The sequence below is a fragment of the Hyaena hyaena genome, unplaced genomic scaffold, assembly GCF_003009895.1.
Source record: "Hyaena hyaena isolate Hyena2069 unplaced genomic scaffold, ASM300989v1 scaffold_168, whole genome shotgun sequence".
NCBI classification, from domain to species: domain Eukaryota; kingdom Metazoa; phylum Chordata; class Mammalia; order Carnivora; family Hyaenidae; genus Hyaena; species Hyaena hyaena.
The window spans coordinates 2,193,005-2,214,565 of record NW_024080800.1 but is presented as its reverse complement, the minus strand read 5'-3'; the positions used below and the strand labels follow the sequence as shown (position 1 = coordinate 2,214,565).

At 49.8% G+C, this 21,561-nt stretch overlaps 2 protein-coding genes across 5 annotated transcripts; one reads left to right on the top strand and one right to left on the bottom strand.

Annotated features, from left to right (window-relative positions):
* Positions 1 to 91: 91 nt before the first annotated feature.
* Positions 92 to 3,327, top strand: HTRA2 (HtrA serine peptidase 2). 2 transcript variants are annotated; one of them, XM_039240181.1, is made up of 8 exons: positions 99 to 652; positions 754 to 958; positions 1,048 to 1,242; positions 1,483 to 1,515; positions 1,733 to 1,838; positions 2,006 to 2,075; positions 2,766 to 2,861; positions 2,969 to 3,327. In XM_039240181.1, the coding sequence occupies exons 1-8, from the start codon at positions 147 to 149 to the stop codon at positions 3,132 to 3,134; spliced, it is 1,377 nt and encodes a 458-aa protein (XP_039096112.1). In that variant the 5' UTR covers positions 99 to 146; the 3' UTR covers positions 3,135 to 3,327. The 2 variants fall into 2 exon arrangements, with proteins under 2 accessions (XP_039096113.1, XP_039096112.1); XM_039240182.1 differs by lacking the exon at positions 1,733 to 1,838 and having other exon boundaries at positions 92 to 652; positions 1,483 to 1,555.
* LOXL3 (lysyl oxidase like 3) lies at positions 3,283 to 21,461 on the bottom strand. Of its 3 annotated transcripts, XM_039240174.1 has the most exons (14): positions 21,385 to 21,461; positions 19,696 to 20,020; positions 17,708 to 17,871; positions 16,845 to 17,062; positions 6,499 to 6,718; positions 6,086 to 6,266; positions 5,799 to 5,953; positions 5,392 to 5,559; positions 5,093 to 5,255; positions 4,647 to 4,890; positions 4,440 to 4,555; positions 4,224 to 4,360; positions 4,016 to 4,127; positions 3,283 to 3,831 (listed from the first exon to the last, which is right to left on the bottom strand). In XM_039240174.1, exons 2-14 carry the CDS (start codon positions 20,006 to 20,008, stop codon positions 3,758 to 3,760), a joined length of 2,265 nt encoding a protein of 754 aa, XP_039096105.1. In that variant the 5' UTR covers positions 20,009 to 20,020; positions 21,385 to 21,461; the 3' UTR covers positions 3,283 to 3,757. The 3 variants fall into 3 exon arrangements, with proteins under 3 accessions (XP_039096105.1, XP_039096106.1, XP_039096107.1); XM_039240175.1 differs by lacking the exons at positions 5,392 to 5,559; positions 21,385 to 21,461 and having other exon boundaries at positions 19,696 to 21,106; XM_039240176.1 differs by lacking the exons at positions 16,845 to 17,062; positions 17,708 to 17,871; positions 19,696 to 20,020; positions 21,385 to 21,461 and adding an exon at positions 16,189 to 16,419.
* Between the last annotated feature and the right edge of the window lie 100 nt (positions 21,462 to 21,561).

Sequence of the window (21,561 nt, the reverse complement as noted above, 5' to 3'; positions counted from 1 at the left end):
GGTCGGCCTCCCGGAATCCTGGGTCCCGGCGTGCACTTCTGGAGGACTTCAGGTACCAGCGTGCCCCGCGTCCCGCTGTCCGCCAGCTCGCGTCGAGGGCGCCGCCTCTGTGTAGGGCGGGCGAGGAGGCAGCCGAGGCGGAGCTGATGGCTGCACTGAGGGCGGGGCGGGGTGCATGCTGGAACCTCTGGGGATGGCGGGCTTTTGGGGGGGTTCCCTGGGGGAAGGGGCCCCTGTTGACCCCTGACCTCCGGGCCTTGCTGACGTCAGGAACTCCTGACCCTCGGGCCCGAGTGACTTATGGGACCCTCAGTCTCTGGGCCCGGTTGTCTGGGGGGGTCCCTGAACCACGGACGTGTCTGACGTCGGGGACTTCGGGTTCCCGAGCACGGCTGACTTCAGGATCCCCGGATCTCAGGGCCCGGGAGGTCTCAGAGACCCCTGGAACCCGTTCGCGCATATGGCTGGCGGTGGCGCTGGGCGCTGGGGGGGCAGTGCTGTTGTTATTGTGGGGCGGGGGTCGGGGTCCTCCAGCGGTCCTCGCCTCGGTCCTTGGCTCACAGCCCACCTCTCCCCGGAGCCAGTACAACTTCATCGCAGACGTGGTGGAGAAGACAGCACCTGCCGTGGTTTATATCGAGATCTTGGGCCGGTAACGGCGGGGAAGGGCAGGAAGCACCTAAGCTGCGGGCTCAGGGGCGGGCGAGCTAGGTGTCTGAGCCTCCTCACATCCTTGCTTTCTCTCCATCCCAGGCACCCTTTCTCCGGCCGCGAAGTCCCTATCTCGAATGGCTCAGGATTCGTGGTGGCTGCTGACGGGCTCATCGTAACCAACGCTCATGTGGTGGCTGATCGGCGCCGAGTCCGTGTGCGGCTGCTTAGCGGCGACACATATGAGGCCATGGTCACAGCTGTGGATCCCGTGGCAGATATTGCCACGCTGAGGATTCAGACTAAGGTTGGGATCTGGGCAGGCCGGGTCTGGTTGGGGCTGTGAATTTGGTCACATATCTAGGTGACGGATCTCTTATACCCTTTCTCCCGTAGGATCCTCTTCCCACACTACCCCTGGGACGCTCAGCCGATGTCCGGCAAGGGGAGTTTGTTGTTGCCATGGGAAGTCCCTTTGCACTGCAGAACACGATCACTTCTGGCATTGTCAGCTCTGCTCAGCGTCCAGCCAGAGACCTGGGCCTCCCCCAAACCAATGTGGAATACATCCAGACTGATGCAGCTATTGATGTGCGTCCTGCTGTGAGAGAAATGACAAACTAGGTTGGGGATTTGGGGAAAGGCTGTGTGGGACAGGGACCAACTGTGATAGATGGTGCATGAGTTTATATACAGAGGTTTGGCTGCACATATGTGGCCACTCTCGCTGGGCTGGGAAAAGAGAGACTTTGGAGAAAGTACCTACATCCTGGTTATGCCTCCAGGCATAGAGTCCCTGGATCTCTTCCATATTTTCTCCTTGTCCTGCAGTTTGGAAACTCTGGAGGTCCTCTGGTTAACCTGGTGAGTGGGACATCCTTCTTTCCAAGAATCCCTGCCCCAGGTCAGTGTGAGAAGGGGTGTGTGTTCTTGTCAAGTTTCTGAGCAGTCTCCTGTTGATTATCTCCCCAAATCCAACCAGATCTCCCCAGCTCCCCAATACTTTCTGCTGCTCTTGTTCAGGTATCTCCATCTCCTACTATTTATTTGGGCTAGGGAATAGTGGGCTCTATCCCTGCAGGATGGGGAGGTGATCGGAGTGAATACCATGAAGGTCACAGCCGGAATCTCCTTTGCTATTCCTTCTGATCGCCTTCGAGAGTTTCTGCATCGTGGGGAAAAGAAGAGTGAGCCTGGCTTAGGGGGAAGGGATTCCTTTAAGTGGTGGGAAGGGCATTCATTGGGCCTTACTGGAGCAGGGGAGGGGTGAGGGGTGGGGAGGGGGTCTATTGGGAGGAAAGGGAGGAAAAGGAAGCATGTAGCTGAATGAGGCTCATTTGTTCCTCCATCACAGATTCCTGGTTTGGAATCAGTGGGTCCCAGCGCCGCTACATTGGTGTGATGATGCTGACCCTGACTCCCAGGTATGAGCTTTAAGAGTAGTGACCTATAGGACTACCAGTGTACTCAGTGGTGGGCAACTGGCATCTCTGTTGAGATTTGTTATCAAATTTTATCTTTATCTAAGATTAGTCGGCTTACACTTGGGAACTATCAGAAGAGCTGTCCTCTCTTATCATCCTGACTTTCTCATGCCAATCCATTTTGCACACCTGCTACCAGATTGATTGCATCCTGCTACTGCTTTGATTTAAAAACCTCAGGCCATTAACTTGTTGTTCAGGAGCCATTTTCCATTTGTCACCAATTCAGCCTTCCAGATCTGGCTTCTTCCATGAATATACTCTGTTCCAGCCAACCTGATTTCCTACTCTCATGTTTTTATTTATGTTATTCTTGTTTTATATAGTTAAATACAAGAACCATGCTTCTAGGCCCAGGTTAAGTTCTATTTTCTCCTTAAAGCTTCCCTTAGAATTCTAGAATGATATTAGTGTTATTGATTTAGTAGTATGTGTCATTTGGAATTACTTTTTATATACATGTCCTACTTCCTAACTTTGAGAGGCAGAAGTTGAATTGCCTTTGTATCTGGAGTATCTAGTGCATGCCCTTGTTCATACAGTTGTCAGTGTGTTGATGAGAGATTTGAGGTGAACCCAAGGGAGAGTGCCTTGGTGTGGTTAACAGGGTGATGATCTATGTCCTTTCAGCATCCTTGCTGAACTACAGCTTCGAGAACCAAGCTTCCCTGATGTTCAGCATGGTGTGCTCATCCATAAAGTCATCCTGGACTCCCCTGCACACCGGTGAGGGAGAGACTGCGTTGTGAGGTGGGGATGGGTGAAGCGTGCATGTGCCCTTGAACTGGGCTGTCTAGTCCCTCCTTTTTCTCTCTGTCCGTCTTTCACCGTAGGGCTGGTCTACGGCCGGGTGATGTGATCTTGGCCATTGGGGAGCAGCTGGTACAAAATGCTGAAGATATTTATGAAGCTGTTCGAACCCAATCCCAGCTAGCAGTGCGCATCCGGCGGGGACCAGAAACATTGACCTTATATGTGACCCCTGAAGTCACAGAATGAGTGGGTCAGCAGGACTCTGAGGCTCCTGCTCTGATTTCCACCTTGCTTTCCTGGCCTAGGCTCTGAGGGTACCTGGACAGAGGAATAAATGAACCAGTGGGGGGCAGGTCCCTCCAACCACCAGCACCAATCCCTGGGCTCTGAGGAATCACACAAATGCTTTTTATATAAAATAAAATTATACCTAGCATCATGTTTTAGTCAAAAATAAGGGCGGGGGTTACTGATCTTTTCCCCCATGAAGAGGCTAGAGGTAAAGCTGTATCCCCCCTGAACCTAGGGGAGATACTGGAGCTGACCATTCTGACCTCCCTATTCAAGAAAATGAGCTCCTGCTGTCTGTTGTTCTGGGCAGTCAGTGAGGCGCTGTTCTTTGTAGCGTGCTTGACTCAGTGCTGGGTCTGGGAGCAAAAATACCCCGTGCTTAGCCACAGATCCGGCAGCTGGCCTAGGAAGGAGGGCGAGAACTTCGTCTTGACGGTTCCACATCCATAGCGCACACTGGAAGAGCATGGCTGGCCTGCTGACATCAGGGGTTCCTCGGTAAGCTCCTGAGGTAATGGTAGCCTCAGACCCCTGCCACTAGGGGCCAGTGGTGGTTTGCAGAGGAGGGTGGCAGCACCTCAGATGATCTGGTTGCTGGTCTGGCCAGGGTAGCGCTCGAACTTCCTGTTGGCCTCTTCACTGAAGGCATCACCTGCAAGGTGAATGGGCAGTTTAGGCAGGGAAATGGACCCATGGTGGGGAAGGGTGAGTGGAAGTGGAGAGGCTGGGAGATCCAGAAGAGGGTGGGAAGACACAGAACCAACTTAGAGAGAAGAGAATTAAGGCCTTTCCTTCCCATCCCCCAGTCCTTCTGGGCTGCTCTTCCCATCAAATACCAATGTGGCAGTTGTGCACCCAGATGCGATGTCCATCGTATTTGCAGTTACATTTCATTGCATTGTTGGTGAAGTCACTTTCTGCTACTTCAAAATTGGGGTTGATGACCACCTGTGAGTGGGAGAAAGTTAATTTGACCAGTTGCAGTCTTCAGATCGTTAATAAACACTCCTCCCACCTGCCAGCTGGATCTCAGGCCCCAGGCACCTGCAGAATGTAGTTTCCTGGCTTCACATCTGTGATGTCAATCCATTGGCAATCGATGTCATGCCTGTAGAGATCCCAGCAACCCACGGTAATGCCCTGCTCTCCAAAGTTAGCACACTCATACCTCTTGGAGACATCTGAGAGGGATTGGCATATGTCAGTGTGAGGCAAGGCTGTGGGACGGAGATACTGGAGTCTGTTTTAGGTCCAACTTACCCTCCTGACATTCGGTATCTTCCAGACAGAAACTAGCTTTGTGGCCCTCAGCCACCTTGGTGCCATTGGGGGTCAGGATATCATAGTGAGTGAAGATGTCCATACTGTGGTAATGCCTGTGGGGACAAGGGAACCCTGTTTCCATCCCTGCCCCCAGCAGCCTTGCCCCATCTCCAGTAACCTTGCCCTTCTACTTGACTCTCTCACCCATGACACTCGTGCCACACCCAGGAGTGGCGCCCAGCCTTGGGCCTAAAGTCAGCTCGTCCCAGGTTGTGGATCTGGGAGGAGAATCGGAGCAGACGCCTGTGGCCATAAGGCCAGTTGGCCGAGCGGGCCGAGCGGGCCAGGCAGTTCTCTTCTGCAGCACAGTACAGCATGTGCAGGGGCCGGTCCTCGATGTAGGCGGTCTCCTGCACCAGTGCTGAGTGCAGCAGCAGGTCTGATGCAGCTGCATAAGGAAGGGAGCAGAGTGTTGAAGTCACTGCTGAGGAGTGGGGACAGATGCAGGTGCTTCTACTCCCCCTGTGGAGTGTGAGAGGTTGCTTCTTCACGGGGAAGGAGCACCCCTCCAGATTACAGCTCTTTTTCCCTCAGGGGGGGTAGTCCAGAGCTTCCCTTCCCTGGCTTGTATCGCCTTATCCCTCACTCACTCTCAGAACAGATGACTCCAGCAGTGAAACGAGTTCCTGGCCTCTTGCAGGCGATGTGGGTGCTATGATGAGCACATTGGTCCAAGGACAGCTCAGACCCTGTGCAGCGGACTCCACTCATCACCACCTCTGTTATATTCCCTGAGTCCCAGTACCAGGTCTCCTGGGGACACATGTTGGTGTTTCTGTGAGGCACCACTATCCAGCCTCTTGGGCCAACGGACTCATTTTTACAGTCCTCTGCCCCGAACACAGGCTTTGGAGGCAATTGTGTTGGTTTCCCTCTGCTTCCCACTCACCTGCAGGCCATGGTTGGCATAGCCCAGTCCAAGTTGCCTACAGGCCACCATGGCCTCCAGTGTCCCCCAGTCATCCCCACAGATGAGCCCCCAGCGAAGGGACCCAGGTCCCCCTATTTGCACCTCCACTCGCCCCTCATGTTGGCTGCGGCCCCCACTGAGTCGGATCTGTAGTGACACAATGGAAGTTCCGGGTAAGCTTTTCTGGAGGGGTAGTGGGAGTCTGTAACAGGTATGTGGCTGAAGGGTGATTCAGAGGCATGTAAGGGCTAGCAAGTGGGGGCATCAGGTGGGAGCTGCAGGATGGCAGGGGCCTGGGACAGTGGGCTGGGAAGCTGTCAGGCTGAAGATCGTGACGGACTGGATAGAATGCAAGATTCCTGGACTAAACCGGGAATATAACTGACCTTGGTCTCTACCCCAGTGTAGGGCAGGTTGCATCGGACTCCAGCATCTTGGCTATGGGAACAGTCTTCAGCTGTGATGTTCTTGTGGGGGCACTTCCAGAGGGAGGGTTCCTGTCCAGAGCACCGAACCTCACTTAAGTGGATAGCACCCATGCCTAGGGTCAAAGATCAGGAGGTTATAACTGGACCTTCACTGTCTGCCCAGGGGTATCCTTCCCAAGGACCATACCCCCCAGGAGAGTATGTACCTCCTCCTTCCCTCTTCCTCCCATCTTCATCCCCCTCACCCTGGCCCATGCGGGCACCACTCAGAGCCTCTCGAGCAGTCCCGAAGCCCAGCTCCCGACACACCACGCTGGCTGCCTGCAGGTCCCACTTGCGATCACAGACTGTGCCCCACGTGCTGGCCTTCAGGACTTCCACCCGGCCCTCTCCAGGGTGGGCCCCACCCTTTAGACGCACTCGGGTCTATAGGGGAGAGAGATGTGCCCAAAAGCAGTGAATGGAAACATCAGCACAGAGCGGGCTGGGAGATAAAGGAGATTCTGTTGGGAGGGAGGGAGTGGTCTCAGGTCTGTGGCCCACCCCCTGAGAGGTTCCTCTCTGTCCTCAAAGGTCAGGGCTGTGCTAAGTCAGGGCTGGCTAGGCTAGGGGGTTCTCCACCTGGGGTGGGGAAGGTTATAGTCACTGTCTCACACACCTCCCCCTGAGGCTTCGACTGTTGTTGCTTCCTCTGGCCACTGGATGCTGCGTAGAGAGGGCCTGGCACACAGCTCACCACCGCAGGGGCCCCCCCAGGGCACCTGGTGGTGTCATTGGCACGATAGAACTCCAAGGAGCAGAGGGAGAGGTGGGCCTCCGTGCCCACGCACGCCACCCCATGCAGACCAAAGGAGTGTTGCTGCCGCTGGGCCAGCAGCCTGGGGGGACAGGAGTGGGGTGCAGTAGGGTAAAACAATGCTCCTGCCTCTTTGCCGACAACCCTCCTCCCCTCCATGCCTCCCATCCCCAACCTCTCAGGACCATTTTATCCCTCCTTTTCCCTTCTTTTCTGCTATGTTTCCCTCCGTAGACAAAGGAAATGGCAAGTGTCCGGGCTGAAAGAGCCCAGATTACCCAGACAGGAGGGTCCTTGGGGACCTGCAGCTGAAGACCAGTATGGGCAGGATGGCTAGTCTTGACTTGCCTGACAGAAACCTTGCTCCAAATGGTTTCAGGCTGTTGGCCCTAACGGAGGCTGAGGCTGAGGCCGCTGTGCAAAGAGAGTGGAAAGCCAGGACTGCCCAGTTAGAAGAGATGGGCAGGAGGGAGTAGCTGACACAAACAGGAAGTCTGAAGAGTCAGCGTGAACACATCCTTCTGTTACGCTGAGGCTGAAATAACTGAATGAGTCAGGATGCAAAGAACTGAGTAAATCTTGGGTCTAGATGTCTTCTCAGAGGCTAGAGGGTCTTCCAGGCCAGAGTATGATGGGTAGTTATGAGAAGATTATACAAGAAGGTGGACATAGGGAAGGACTGGGGTTGGCACATGTGGGAATGAAGATGTACAAATGCAAGACAGACAAATGTTAGAGAGTCCACATGACCAGAGGAGAGAATATGCACAACAGAATGGTAGAGATCTCTCCAGACCTGAGCTGAACTTTAATGAGGTAGTCCATGCTGCTGCAATTGAAACATAACAGAAAGAATGTTCTGTAGCACCCAAGCATGAAAATGGGACTAAACTAGAGATGTTAAACCTTGGAAACCCTTCAGAGAGAAGCCTTGAGAAAAGGAAGGGGACTGGTGTATTGACACCAACAAAGTAAGAGATGGCAGTGAGGCATGTGATGAGAGCAGTGCCCAGAGAGGAGGGCTGCTATGGGTGGAGTGAGCCTATGAGGCTGGCTTGACAATGAACTATTGCAGTAATATGCCCATCACTTGATGTCAGAGGAAGGAAGGTTATGATGACTTACAGTCATTGGCTAAGAAGATGCAGACAGGAAGAAAATTTTATAAACAACAGACAGAGGAAGCTGGAGACTATAGAATACCTTTGGAGGTTCAGGACCAGTGGATTTTGAAGCGCAAACAGATCAGGTACTCTCCCAAAGTCCTGTTTTGCTGAAAATAAAACTCAAAGAGGCCATCACAGGAAAAAGCTTTTGCTCTTCTAAACTCCCTCCTCCCCTTTCCCCACAAAGGACACAGTAAAAACAGCAATGTGCCCTTGAATTTGGTGTGCAGGGAAGGCCAGAGCATGGCCATGTTGGGCACAGATGACCTTTAGCTAAAAGGTACTACAAGAGCATCTCCAAATTCCAGGCTCCTTTGAAGCCACCAGAAGGAGAAGCTGGAGAAGGAGGGCCAGCAGAGACCACTGGGTGATCCCAAAATGTGCAGAAAAGAGGAGGGGACAGAAGAAATGGATGAATTCTCTGTGTCTCAGCCACTGCTGAAGTTATCAGGGAGACTTCTCATGTGCAAATGGCCTTTGGAAACCTAGTGAGAGGTAATCACTGGGGTTGAAAGCTTCTCCACTCCCTTGGGTTCTGAAGGAGCCCACAAGAAAAATTGTGTCAACTGGGCCAGAGACACAGGGGCTATAATCTGAACCCCATCCCTGGCAAAGTTTCCAGAGGGGATCATGAGTCTTATCTCCAAGCAGGTAGCACCTATTTTTAAAATAATTAAGATGGGAACACTGATCTCTTAGGCAAACTTAACTTCTTGGGGGAGAGGCAAGTAAGGCATCTGAAGGAGAAAGTGCCAGAGTATCTGCTAGAATTCACTGGAGGAATATAAATAATCATGTGAAACAGGGGTTATCAGTGGATGAACTTCTATCAAGACTTTAAAAAATCCTGTGATAAGCATAACTCCCCAGAAACGAGCATAAGGGCAGCATCAGTTTATGTTTCAGTGACTCATCTAGAAGGTAGTTTCTAATAGGTACTGCTGCCCCTCCACCTCTTGGTGGGGGCCTCTTAGACCCCTTCCTGACCACAGCCCAATTGCCCTGACTCATCATCACTCTGCACTCTCCCTCTCTGCACACCCAGCCTGAACTTCATTTACCTCTTGATTGATCCCCTGCCCACTCGGGGTTTGGGTTTGACTTTAAGCTTGGTGATTGGTCTGAAAAAAGGAGAAAGAAGTTAGTGGAGGTAGTGGTTAGGTACATGGCCCAGGAAAGGTAGAGGGTTTTGTTGTTGGCTTTTTTCCCCGTTTCCGGGAAGGACACTTTATGCAGAGTGGGGAGTAAAGTGAAGGGGGGCAGATTTTCCACATACACTGACTGCTGCACACCACCGAACTCTATTTTAGGAACTCCTGTTGCACTGTGAATTCAACACCATGAGGAGAAATCCAGTCAGTCCAGGGGGTGATGGGAGAAGGGGATATTAGGTAAAAGGAGGAGAGAGAATGAGAATGTAGGTGAATTGAATTAAGGGGGGTAGGAAGCATGCAGGTGGTTGAGGCTAGAGTCTAAGCTGTTTGGGGGAAGTATAAAGATGAGAAGGCTTCTCCTCAGCCATTCCTACATTATTTCCTCTTTGTGCACCCTAAGGTCAAAGCTTGCCCATCCCCATGCCTACCTCCCCTCCCCTTCCCTACCCCCCTGGAATGGCCACTGTGCAGTTATATCCCTAATTCATCAGCTTGGGTTCTGGGATGGACATGGATAGGCTGCCTTCCATCCATCCACCTCCTGTGGCCACAGGGGCGAGCAGGAGGTCCCGGGGCTCTTGCCCCATTACCTTCCAAGGGGCTTGGGGCGTCGGGCCGAGGCTTTGGCCGCTCGCTTCCTCAACTTTCTGTGAGGGTAAGACAATAGCAGAGTCAAGATCAGTCTAGAACCAAGTGGGAAAGGCTGGTGCAGCCAGAGGCAAATTTCTTTTCCAAATAGGAAAATTGGAAAGTCAACAGGGTGTTACAACATCAGATACTCCCAAGAGTTTACCCTTCACAGCTGTCTGGCCTCACGCGCACAAAACCACTCTGATGAGCAGTAGTGAAACCCATGGACTCAGGCTGATAAGAGCCCCTGTACCAGCACCCGCAGAGATTACACTAGGGTAGATGGAAAATGAGGACTAGGGGCAATATCAGGGTTGATCTAAACGTCAGGGGAGGCCTATGGGGAAGCATATAAGTAGAAGGGTGTTAGGATTATAAGATTGCCAGACTGACCGGGCAAGGAGAGAGAAATGGCCTGGTCATTTGAAGGCTGACTGGCTTTTATCCTTGGATGCTCTTTGACTTCTGGTATTTCCAGGTCTGAGGCCAGTGCACTAAGACCAAGCACCAAGGCTGGATGTCCAAAAACATTAACTTGATTTGACTGGGGAGCATGAAGCCAGGCGGCTTAGGATGACAGCATCCTTCCTGCCCACATTAAATCCCATATGCTTTAGTCATTCACAAACCAAGCTCAGCTTCCAAACTTACGTGCAGAGAAATAAGTTCTAAAACTTTATTTCTTTTTAATTGGCCTAAATATTTGACCTATTTTATTCTTCAAGAGGTTGCCTTAAGTCTAAGGTCTGGAAACTAGATCTGTTTCTCCTTTCCTTCTCCCTTGGATTTCAAAGACTTTTTTTTGGCCCCCTCTTTGTTTTGTCCAACTATATACAGATGAATGCGGGTTTTGCCTATCTGTTCTTCTAAGTTTCTGAGACTCCCTGTTATCATCTTAGTTATTCCTTCTTTAAACACATTCCTACTCTTGTTTCTCTTGAGGAGTCATATCTGGACATAGTATACTATGTGCAGATGCACTGGATGTTAATAAACAAATTTGAAACAGTGCTAAAGTTGCTTGGTATTTCCTGCCCTGGCTTCCTCCTCACGATACATTTAGTTGGTCTTTTTGCCAAAATATCCACTATGTCCAACATTCTTAAGAAAGAGTGCACAATAAGTCTCTGGTCCCTTTCTTGAGACATTACTAAGAGTTTAGAACCTTTCATCATCTAAGTATAGGGTGAAACTTTTTCTCCAAATGTCTTTTTCTCAAACATGTCTAAAATGAAATGTATATTATGTTTTCTTTCAAGATTATCTTGATCCTCCAAGTAGGAGTCAGAAAAATGTAGTATTATCTAGGGGTGCCTGGATGGCTCAGTTAGTAAAGTGTCCAACTCCTGATTTTGGCTCAAGTTATGATCCCATGGTTCATGGGATCGAGTCCCACCCTGTCAGCATGGAGCCTGCCTGGGGTTCTTCCCCCCGCCCCCCACTGCACATGCATGCTCTTGTGCGCGCGCTCTCTTAGAATATATAAACATAAAAAATGTATTATCTAGAATTTAAAAGTATTTCTTCTCTAAGTTATTTATAAAGTTTTATATTATACATCATATGGCATATACAATTATATATATTATAAGGTACAATACAGATTATATTAAGGACCTGGTACTTATTTAGGACCAGTACTGATACTTATTTTGATTTACACTTGCACATTTACAAATGTGCTTATTTCCCCCTTATAATTTGTTCCTTCAACACATCAAACATAAAAACCTACCCGTGTCTACATTCTCTTTTCTCATCCAATCATCTTTCTCCTCTAAGGCCACTCCCTTAGAGGGTTTGAATTCCATCCTTTAGGATCTTTTTTCTCCTAAATTGAGAAGCCGAATACAATCTCTCCTCAATTGAATCATTTTAAACATGTTCAGATCTCTCTCTCTCCCCCTCACACGCACACGCACATACACATATACACACCTCCACCCCATATTTCTGCTCCTCTTCATAGCAAAATTGTCAAGAGTTGTTGACACTCCACTTCTATAACTTATCTCTTACCACTCATTCCTTAACCCACTCCTACCTGGTTTTCCCCATCACTCTGCAAGAACAGATTCCAGTAGACAGCTTCAGTCTTCATCATGTTTACCTCTTGGCAGCATCTGACACTGATGTTCTGTCCTCCTCTCCCTCCTTGGCTGTCCTAACACTACAAGTCTGGTTTGATTCCTCATTCTGGTTGTTCTCTCTTGGTCTTCTTTGCAGGCTCCTCCTCTAGCTAGTCACTTACACTTTTGGAGCCCTGTCTATGGCATTCTTCCACATCCTTTCTTTTCTATGTTCCCATTTACACCTAACCTGGTGTATTTCGTTGCCTTTAAACTTTTTTAAAAGTTTATTTTGAGAGAACAAGAGAGTGAGGGTGGGGTAGGGGTAGAGAGAAAGGGGAGAGAGAATCCCAAGCAGGCTGCATGCTGTCAGCACAGATCCCAATGCGGGGCTTAAACCCACAAACCACAAGATGATGACCTGAGCTGAAACCAAGAGTCAGACGATCAGCCAACTGAGCCACCCAGGCGCCCCTGCCTTCTTAATGTTTCTAAAATGTAATGTAGGTCCAAAAAATAAATCCATAGTTCTTTCAGCAAAATCCACTCCAGAAACCTAGGAATCAACCTTGATACTTTTCGTCTTTGGTTCCCAAAGTCAGTCCAGGACAAGTCATGTCAGTCTTACTTCCTAAACATCTCTCCAGTCCACTCACTCTTGTTTTCTCCACACCATTCTCAGAAATGCAGTCAGAGTGGTTTTTTTGGGCCACAAACCTGATCGTGTCCTCTTACGCCCTGCTCATGAAAACACTTCAGTTGCTTCCCATTGCTTTTATCATAAAGACCCAAATCCTTAGTGTAGCCTGTGAGGTCTTCCTTGATCTCTCAGCACCTCTGTGTTCTCAGCACCTTGCACAGCACTTTGCAAATAGCAGGAGTTCAGTAAATAGCTTTCAGCACTTACGCTCTTAGAACCTCAATTTCTTTTCCAGCTAAAGGGCAGTAAGGGGTTCAATTATCTCTATACTCTTTTCCTCTTCTAAAATTCTACAACTTTCATATGTTGTAGGGAAGAACCATAAAACTGAGTTGAAAAATGATAAATGCACACACTCTGATTTTCTCATTCCTTAAATCTTACTGGCTTCCTCCAAAAGCCAGCAGATGTATCCTCTTTCTTTACGGAAGGTGGAGTTCTTAATAAATGATCTTGCTTATGATTGTACTACACATGAGAATGCTCCCTCTGTGTGATCTGGCCATGAAAGGAAGTCTATCTCATATCTCCATCACAGAGCTCTCAGGACTCCCACAACCTCTCTCCTTACTAAGAATGGTGTCTGGTCTTAGTATGCGTCCTTCTCCAGCCTTTATATCCTAGACTTAGTAACAGATTCCAAGATCTACACAAATATTTCTGATCTCTGAAAGTTACATCAAGCCACGCATACCTACAGGTAATTCCTGGGTCTCAAACATCCCAAGGATGGCTCACTTTTAAAATTAGTCCATATTAACTCGAAGCCCAGAGATGCCTGGTGGCTTGTGCCACCCTTCTCTCAAGCAGCTTCAGGATCATTTCAGGTATCTCTCTCTTATTTTATATTACCAGACATCCGACAGCTATTCGTTCCTCTCCCTCTTTGTTATCACCTTCCCAACCAGCTTCATTTTTAAAACAAGCTCCTAACTAGCCTTACTGCATCGAGAACCTCCTCCTCCAATTCGCTTTATCAGGTAAACTTTAAAACTTTATAAGTTTTATCAGGTAAACTTTAAAAACACTGGTCTTATTTTATCATCATCCCACACAAATACTTTTAATTTTAATTTTTCCATAAGATAAAGACCAGACTCTCCAATCTGGGATCAAAAGTGTTCCATTTTCTGGCTTTTATGCATTCAGATCTGCCTTCCATTATTTCTCAGCACATCCTTCTACTTTAGTCAACTGTCTTTTGAAAAATATCCTAGTCACTGTCAAATCTGTCAGGGTCAGCAATGACTCTATTTTGCTAAATCCAGCATTGTTTCCCAGTCCTTGTGCTTTTAGACCCAGCAGCAGCGTCGACTCAGGTGATGGCACTCCTTGTCTCTTCCTTGAAGCGCTTTACTTGGGTTAGAGGCCACTTCGCTCACCTGGTCTTTCTACCTCACCTCACTGTTTGCATTTCACTTTATCTTCCTGACATAACAGTTAAGGTCTCTGTTCAGTTCTTGGGCCTCTTTTCTCCTGTTTACACTTACTCCCTTGATGACGTCCAGTTTCAGGCCTTAAAATACGTTTATTCAGCAACTCTAGAGTCATATACCCAATTGCTTGATACTGAGACTCACCATTTCAGTGTCTCAAAGAACCTCAGATTAAACCAGTCCAAAGCCAAGTTCTTAGTATACAAGACTCCTCCCCCCAATCCTCACACATGCTCCACCCACTGTCTTCCTTATCAAGTAAGGCCAACTCCATACTTAGCTCAGGCTCAAAACCTTGGAGTGAACCTTAATCACTCTCCTTCTCTCCCATCATATTAAATCCATCAGCAAATTCTGGTGCCTCTACCTTCAACCCATACACACGGAATTTTATAATTTTTCACCATTTTCACTGGTCACCATCACCCTCACTTTCTGTACTCAGCTTTCAGGAGACAATAACCTCCTAACTAATTTCTCTGCCTCCTTGATTTCACCCTATCCCTCACAGTCTATTCTTAAAGCAGCCAAAATAATACTTTAAAAATGGAAGTCAGATGTCACACCTCTGTTCAAAACCTTATCTCCCACAGAGTATAAGCCAGTCCTCCCAAATGGCCCTATGCAATCGGGCTTCCCATTCTTTCCCTGTCTTCTTCTATATCACCTTTCCTATCATCTTCTCTCTTGTTCACTCTGCTGCAGCCCCAGTGGCCTCCAGGAGGAAGACTCTTCACCCCTCGAACCCCTTTCCCCCTGCCCCCTAGGATCTTTTCATTTATCATCCCTCTTCCTGTCAACACTTGTCTAGATTTCTACAGTTTGTGCCCTCACCTCCCTTAAATCTTTTCCCAAATGACGGCCTTTTCAAAGAGGCCTTCTCTGACGGCTCTTCTTAAAACCGCAACCCCACTTTTACTTTCCAACTGCTTTCCTGCTTTATTTTTAATCCATTACACTCTTTGCCATCCTTGCATTTTAAAATTTTACTATTTTCTGATTCTTCCCTAGTTCATGAGATAGGGAGATCTGTGTTTTGTCTACTGCTGAATCCCTAGTGTCTACAACAGTAGACAATAAATAAATGCAGACTGAATGAATCTCCTCACCTTTGTTCACGCTACGCTCTTCACTTGAAATCCCTGCTTTTTAAATTGTAAGAGTCTTTCAGAACCTGATGTTGGGGTCAGGGAAGGTAAAGAACAAGCACACAGAAAGAAGTATAGCCCCAAGACAGATAATAGCAAAGGAACACAGCACACAGCTGTTTGAAAACAGTTTGAGTCTCCAGACTCCAGATAAAGTATATTCCTTGGGACTGAAAGAACTTTCGGATGTGTCTGACAGCCAAGGCAAGGAAAATCTGAGCAAGTATGGAAAAGACTAGAGGGTGGATAATGCATTTACTTTCAAAAAGAAGAAAAAGGATTCCTTAATCTAAAGAATAATATTTTAGAATAAGTTATTAAATGGAAAGTTTGTGAACAGTGGGGAAAAAATAGGGAGATGCTTAGAGACCGAGAAAGATTTCAGTAAAAATTAGCTCAAACCACCATGATTTCCTTTTTTGATAAGATTTCTAAATTGGAAGACTGGAAAACGGCCATCAACACAATATCTAGATTTTAAGGAAGACTAACAAAATCTCCCACAATTTCATTATAGATAAAATGGTGAAATGTTGGCTACATCATTGTAGTGTTCAGTTTGTTCCCAATTAGTGGAAAAAACATTTCACAAGTAGTGAGTAAAGACTTGATGAGGAAGGAAGGTTAGACTTTAGTTTTGAATATTTCAATAATTTTAACAGTCACTCTGATGAAACCAGAAGATAGCTATCCTCTATATACTCCAGAGGAGGTTGGGAGGGATGATAAATGGAAAATAATGCCAAGATTCAAGATAATCTCATGGGTTCATTGTGGCTTTGAAACGTTTTTTAAATGATGCATCAAACTAACGTAATAGGGTAACAACATAGATTTAGGTTCAAATAGGCTTTTCTGTTAGTATCAAGGATAAGGGAAGATCTGAATTGGTTTCATATACTACCAGTTCAGTATGAACAGTGGGATGTTCCCTCAACAGATAGGCATACAAAATCTGGGCATGCTCTACTCAAAGTTGAGCATTTCTGTACACTGCTCTAATCAGGCCATGTCTAAAGTAGTGTGCTCAGTGGAAGCTAACCTAGGTGTCAAGAAGTCTTTCTGCAATAATTAACTAAGAAAGAGCTGAGGGTAAAAAAAGGATTTCAGCTTGCAGAATAGATTAGAATGACTGTAAAGCTTTCCAAATTCCTCAAAATGACCACATATGATGCTCCAGGGTTGCGAGGCACGCTAAGCAGAGAGCTGTTTACTAGTGTGATCCGTTACCCTCGTAGCCAGCGCATACCCCAGGGCTCCAGGGCAGGTGGGAAAGGGTCGGGCGCCTCGGCCAAAGGATATTCTGGAAAACTTGTCGAGAGTCCAGAGGGATCCAGCGCTCACGGACGCGCCTCGAGGACGGCCGAGACCGAGGGCAGGCCCCACCTCTCCAGGCGCCCTGCGACCCTCAGGGTTTGGTCCTCTGGCGGGGACTCCCGCGCCTAGCCCGGCGCTGGACACACCCAGGGACCGCCTCCGCAGGGCGCGGCCGCGCGCTCCTTGAACTCGGACGTCGGGCCCCGGGGCCGCGCCCGCTCCGTAACCGTAACCGCCCGCGACACGGCAGGCCGCTGGGCGTGGCCTCGCCACGCTCTGCGCGCGCCCCGGGAAGGCGAGACTCTGCCTGCCAACCGAGGGCGTCACGGTTTGGACGCGCGACCGGCCGCCACCAGCCCCGCCCTGGCTGCGGACCTAAGAGAGCAGGAGCCTCGCTTGCCCCATTTCGGACCCGCCCTGGGGAGCCCTTCATGGTTCCATAAAATTCTCAACTCTCCAGTTTCGAATGGGCCTCGATAGTTCCCCCGTTATTCCAGAGCCCCGGACCCTCTCAGAGGTCGAGATACTGCTCCCTAGTAAGCACCCCTCCATCCCAGTCTGCTCCGCCCAGCGCCCAGGCCCCTTCACCTGTAGAAGGCCGTGTTGACCCTCTTTTCGCTAGGGAAGCCCAGCATCCCGCAGACCACGTGGCTGTTATGGGCGCTCCACCCTTTGTCACACACTTGCGACCATCCGTCGGGAAGCCTGACTTCGACCAGTCCCTCGGTCACTGGCAGGGGCCGCCTGCCCCTCCCCACGGCCGGCGGCCGAAGTCGCACCTCCTCCACTTGCAGGTGCTGTTCTACCTGGGGATGGAACCACAGGCAGAGGACAGAGTCTCAGTACCGACTTTTTATTTGCCCTGCTACTTTTAAGGAACCCTGATCGGTGTGATTGCTGTGAAGGCAGTGGCGAGCAGGGGCTGACACAGCGCTCTCTGTTGAGAAGACTTTCCTGCAAGCACGAGAGTGGAAGGACATGTCGTGCTCTGAGAGGCGATTGAGGGTGCTGAGCAAGCTGAGGAAGGAGAGCCAAGGTGGCCCGGAGCACAAAGGAGAGTTCACAGAGGGAGTGGCACTGAAGTAGGAGAGAATAAGAAGGGAGATGTTCCAGGAGAGCAGGAACCTCTGACGAGATGGAGAGCAAGAGATGCCCTGGGGACCAGGGATGAAGTTGGAGAGACGCCCGCCGGCTTTAGTAACTTGAATGCTAATGCTAAAACAACCCTGGGCTTTCATATGCCTAGGAGCTCTATCATTTGTCCCCACCCCCTCAGCCTCACAGCGACCCAAAATATCCCATGGGCATATTGGATCCCCTACCTTCCAGTATCCCCTCTAACCACATATAACCACCCCACAGCCCTCTCTGGCCCTTCTGGGTGTGGTGTGTGTGTGTGTGGTGTGGTGTGTGTGTGTGTGTGTGTGTGTGTGTGTGTACGAACTGCAGACCTCAATGACATTAGAATCCGAGAAGCCGGGGAGGCGCTGGTCCTTGCAGATGACTCCGGCATCCTCATCATGGGTACAGTCACTGTTCCCCCAGCCCCGGGAGGCACACTCAGTCACACTCTGCTCAGTCCCACTGCAGCTCAGGTTGTCCAGCCAGATGCGGCCTGTGGAGGGAGAGATGAGGGGATAGAGAGGCTTGTGGAGGCAGGATGGAGGAGTAGGGTAAGTGGTGGGGATTTGCGGGAGGGTGACCATGGAGGCCTCACACCTGGCTTGATGATCTTGTTTTTCTGTTTATATAATGGGATGTGAAAGAGACAGGAGACCCTGGAAGGGAATAGGGAAGGGAATACAGGATTGATGGAGGGTCAGTGGTGATCTGGGGATACTCAAGAATTTGGTAGGGTGAATAAAAACCTGAGAGTCAACACTGAAATTCTGATCAGTCCTGACCTATTCAATGATAGCCACAGTTAACCAAGTATGTGTTGTGTTAGGCACTCTGCCATGTATGTATAGACATGATTATTCTTAGAGCTGCCAGAGGCGTTATCACCATTTTTATATAAAGAAATTTGGGTTCAGAGAAGTTAAGTAACCTGTCTAAGACCACCCAGCCAATACATGGGGGCTTCAGGGTTTGAGCCATTTGTGAGACTTAGAAATCTAAGATCCTTTCATTTCAGCCTCACTTTCTCCCATGGGTCTTCCCTGTCTGTGTTACTACATTGCCCCTTGGTTTTCTCTCTGCCTGGACCATCCTGAAATGAGTATTACTGACTTCTCAGAGTTGGGATGGATCCAATTTCCCCCGCCCCCAAAGGCCATGGGATTCTACCTAATGGGACTGTCTGTCCCAGTCAATGGCCAGGGCCTATCATGTATATCCTGACAGGACTTCTCCAGCTTCTGCTGGGATACCTACTTCCTGCCCCACCAGGCCATTGGAACCATCACAAAGTCCTTGTGACTCTCCATGACTGTCCTCCAAGGTCTGATTCAGTCCTTCGATGCCATTCAGAAAAATCCCTCAGTTAAATGACTGTCCTCATATTTGGAGACAACCTTCATGTAATTGCTTTCCAAAGCTTTTTCTTTTCATACCAAACATCCCTGGTTTCTTCAGCTATTCCCTCTTGAAACTTGGCTTCCAATCTTTCACATCTGGGCAGCTCTCCTCTGAAAGTATTTCCATTTTCTACTCTCTCTCTCTCTTTTAAAGTAGGCTCCATGCCCAGCAGGACCTTGAACTCATGGGCTTGAACTCATGACCCCAAGATCAAGACCTGAACTGAGATTAAGAGTTGGACGCTTGACCGACTGAGCCACCCAGGTGTCCTACTGTCTCTCTTTAAACTTGGCACCTCCAAGTGACACTTTATTCCAGAAGTGGTCCAGCCAGTAGGAAGTGGGGGATTAGCTGCAGACTGCACCAGCTTCTGTCCATCAGTCCCACTGTGGGCTCATACAATGTAAGCATCCTCAGGTCTCAGAATTCCTCCTGAGTCACTACTACCCACACTCATTCTTGTCTTATATTTACTCTTAGTTCCAGCTTGTTGGTTGCAGCTCTTGCCTATAATCTGATTTGGTCAGCTGCAGTTATCTGTGATTCTTTCTGGCTTTGGGAAAACCAGACATCATTTATCTGCTCTCAGCTTTCCATCAAACCAACTGTACTCTGACTGCACAGGGCTCACCTGTATCAGGGCTGTCCTTGCATGTGGCTTTGTAGAATCATACTTTTGCAGAAAGAAGGAACTTAGAGATCATCTAGTCATTTTGCGTATAGGGCCTCTGAAGTTCAGAGAAGGCACTGACCAGCTTAAGGTCCACAGGTCTGGGAAGTAACTGTGTTGGTTGGTTTGTCACCCATGGGTTTACTTGACACTATTTTGGGTGTACCAGGTCCCTGTGCCTGTGCCATCCTGACGCTCCCTCTCCTTGCATTAAGGCAATACCTAGGCCATGCATGGAGCATTGCTCACCTGTTCCAGGGCCATATTTGGCACTGTGGGTCCAGCCCGTGGCCTCTGTGAAGCCCAGCTCTCTGCAGAGGACGTGGGCAGCCTGAAGTGTGAAGTCGTCATCGCAGATGGTGCCCCACTCGCCAGCTCTCTGTATCTCCACTCGGCCCTCAAAGGGCTTCCTGGGGAAGCCGGCCAGCCGGAACCGCAGCCCCTGGCTCCCAGCCCTCTTCTCGGGGGCCGTGGATGGGGATGGAGATCCCAGGCATGAGCTGCACAGCACACAGAGCAGCAGCCCCCATGGGCTCCGCTGCCAGACACTGACAGGTCGCATGGCAGGGAAGGCCTGGGTGCCCCAGAGAGAGAGTGTGTAAGAGAAATCACAGATGAAGTCAGGCCTGGGTCCCAGAGAGAGGTCATGATTGGAAGAGAAATCCTGAATAACGACAGAGTCAGAGACAGTGTGAGAGAAAGACAGGGACCCGTGGACTAAGTGAGAAAGAAACACAAACTAAACAAGAGCAAAAACACAGTGAGAGAGGTGCAGACTGGGAAGGGACAGAGACAGAGACCCAGAGATAGAGTCTCTCCCTCCCTTTTGTACAGAGTAAAACAGTCACCATCGGTTGTTCTGTCCTACAATGTCCTTTCCTAGTTCTGTCATTGGCACCTCCATCACCCCCACCCACTGGTCTAAGAGACCCAGAGATCAAAAGAGAGTGAGTAGAGACCAAGAGGCAGAGAATGATCCAAAGAAAGAGAGAAGACTGAGCAAGAGGGAGACCCAGACAGGATGTGAGAGGAAGGAAGCGGTGGGAACGAAGTGGGAACAAAGCGGGAGCAAACAGAGACAGCAGAGAGAGACAGTGTGAAAGAAGGATAGAAGGTGATCGTGAGAGAGCCAGGTACACAGAGCAATGGAGAGGGGCTGGCGGGAGGCAAGAAGGACCCAGATGATTCCATTCAGCCACTGGGAGAGGGCAGACAGCTACTGATTGTGGTGAGAAGCTGGCAAGGGGGTTTAGGAGAACCTCAGATCTTAGTTAGGCTCCTGAATGGGAGCCAAGCCCAGAGCCCCGTCTGGCCAGATTCCAAGGCAGAGAGGGCAGAGACCAGAATGTATGGAGAATCCCCTGCACACCCTACCCAGCACACAGGCTCTCACATGCCCTGCAGGGTCAAGGGACCCAGGAGGGCCAGGCCTCAAGCTGGGAGGGGAGTGAGGTGGGGTTGTCCAGACCTCCTGCCAACACTGCCATCGCTGTCACTGGGCAACGGGAGGCCAGGGCGCCAATCGGCTCCTCAGCCAAGGCCTTCCCTCTGTCTGGGGCTGAGAACAGCCCCTCTTCAGCAAGAGGCCCCCTGAACATGCTTCCCCCAACTCAGACAAACAACACAACAGGACAGCTTTGTTCTGGGGACATTCTGGCTTGGGAGCCCAGTGGTAGGGCCTCACAGAGGAGCCTCCAGCCTTAGGGCCCTCACGGCTGCCCTATTTGGAACATCCTGCCCCCCCCCCCCCCCCCCCCCCCCCGCCAAATATCTGCCTCCTCTCTCCACTCTTCTGTTTCCCTCTTCTTTAACAATGATAAAACCCTCAGTGGGTTGGGTTCCCCTCAACCCCATCCCGCATCACCCCTTTTCGTGGTCCCTCCACCATCCTCCCATCCGAAACTCCCCTTCTTTCCGCAGCAGCGTGACTCCCCCTACCTTGGCTGAGCGGGGCCCTAGGGGCTGGGAGAAGAGTCCAGGTCCTGGAGATCAGTCCTAGGACTTCCCAAAAAAAGCGCTCGGCCAGGGGAGACTGGACCCCCCCCTTTTTCCCCCCCTCTTCTTTCGTCCCTCCCATGTCCCCTTGAGCCCTCCCACATTCCGCCCTCTCCCTAG

Bases quoted from the DNA above. Each gene is read 5' to 3' on its own strand.
- HTRA2 (XM_039240181.1), top strand. From the start codon at position 147: ATGGCTGCACTGAGGGCGGGGCGGGGTGCATGCTGGAACCTCTGGGGA. The intron at 1,516-1,732 runs GTGAGTGGGACA...CTATCCCTGCAG, and splicing joins GAGGTCCTCTGGTTAACCTG to GATGGGGAGGTGATCGGAGT. The intron at 2,076-2,765 runs GTATGAGCTTTA...ATGTCCTTTCAG, and splicing joins ATGCTGACCCTGACTCCCAG to CATCCTTGCTGAACTACAGC.
- LOXL3 (XM_039240174.1), bottom strand. From the start codon at position 20,008: ATGCGACCTGTCAGTGTCTGGCAGCGGAGCCCATGGGGGCTGCTGCTC. The intron at 5,560-5,798 runs GTCAGTTATATT...GTGTCACTACAG, and splicing joins ACACTGGGGTAGAGACCAAG to ATCCGACTCAGTGGGGGCCG. The intron at 4,128-4,223 runs GTGCCTGGGGCC...TCCCACTCACAG, and splicing joins CAGGAAACTACATTCTGCAG to GTGGTCATCAACCCCAATTT.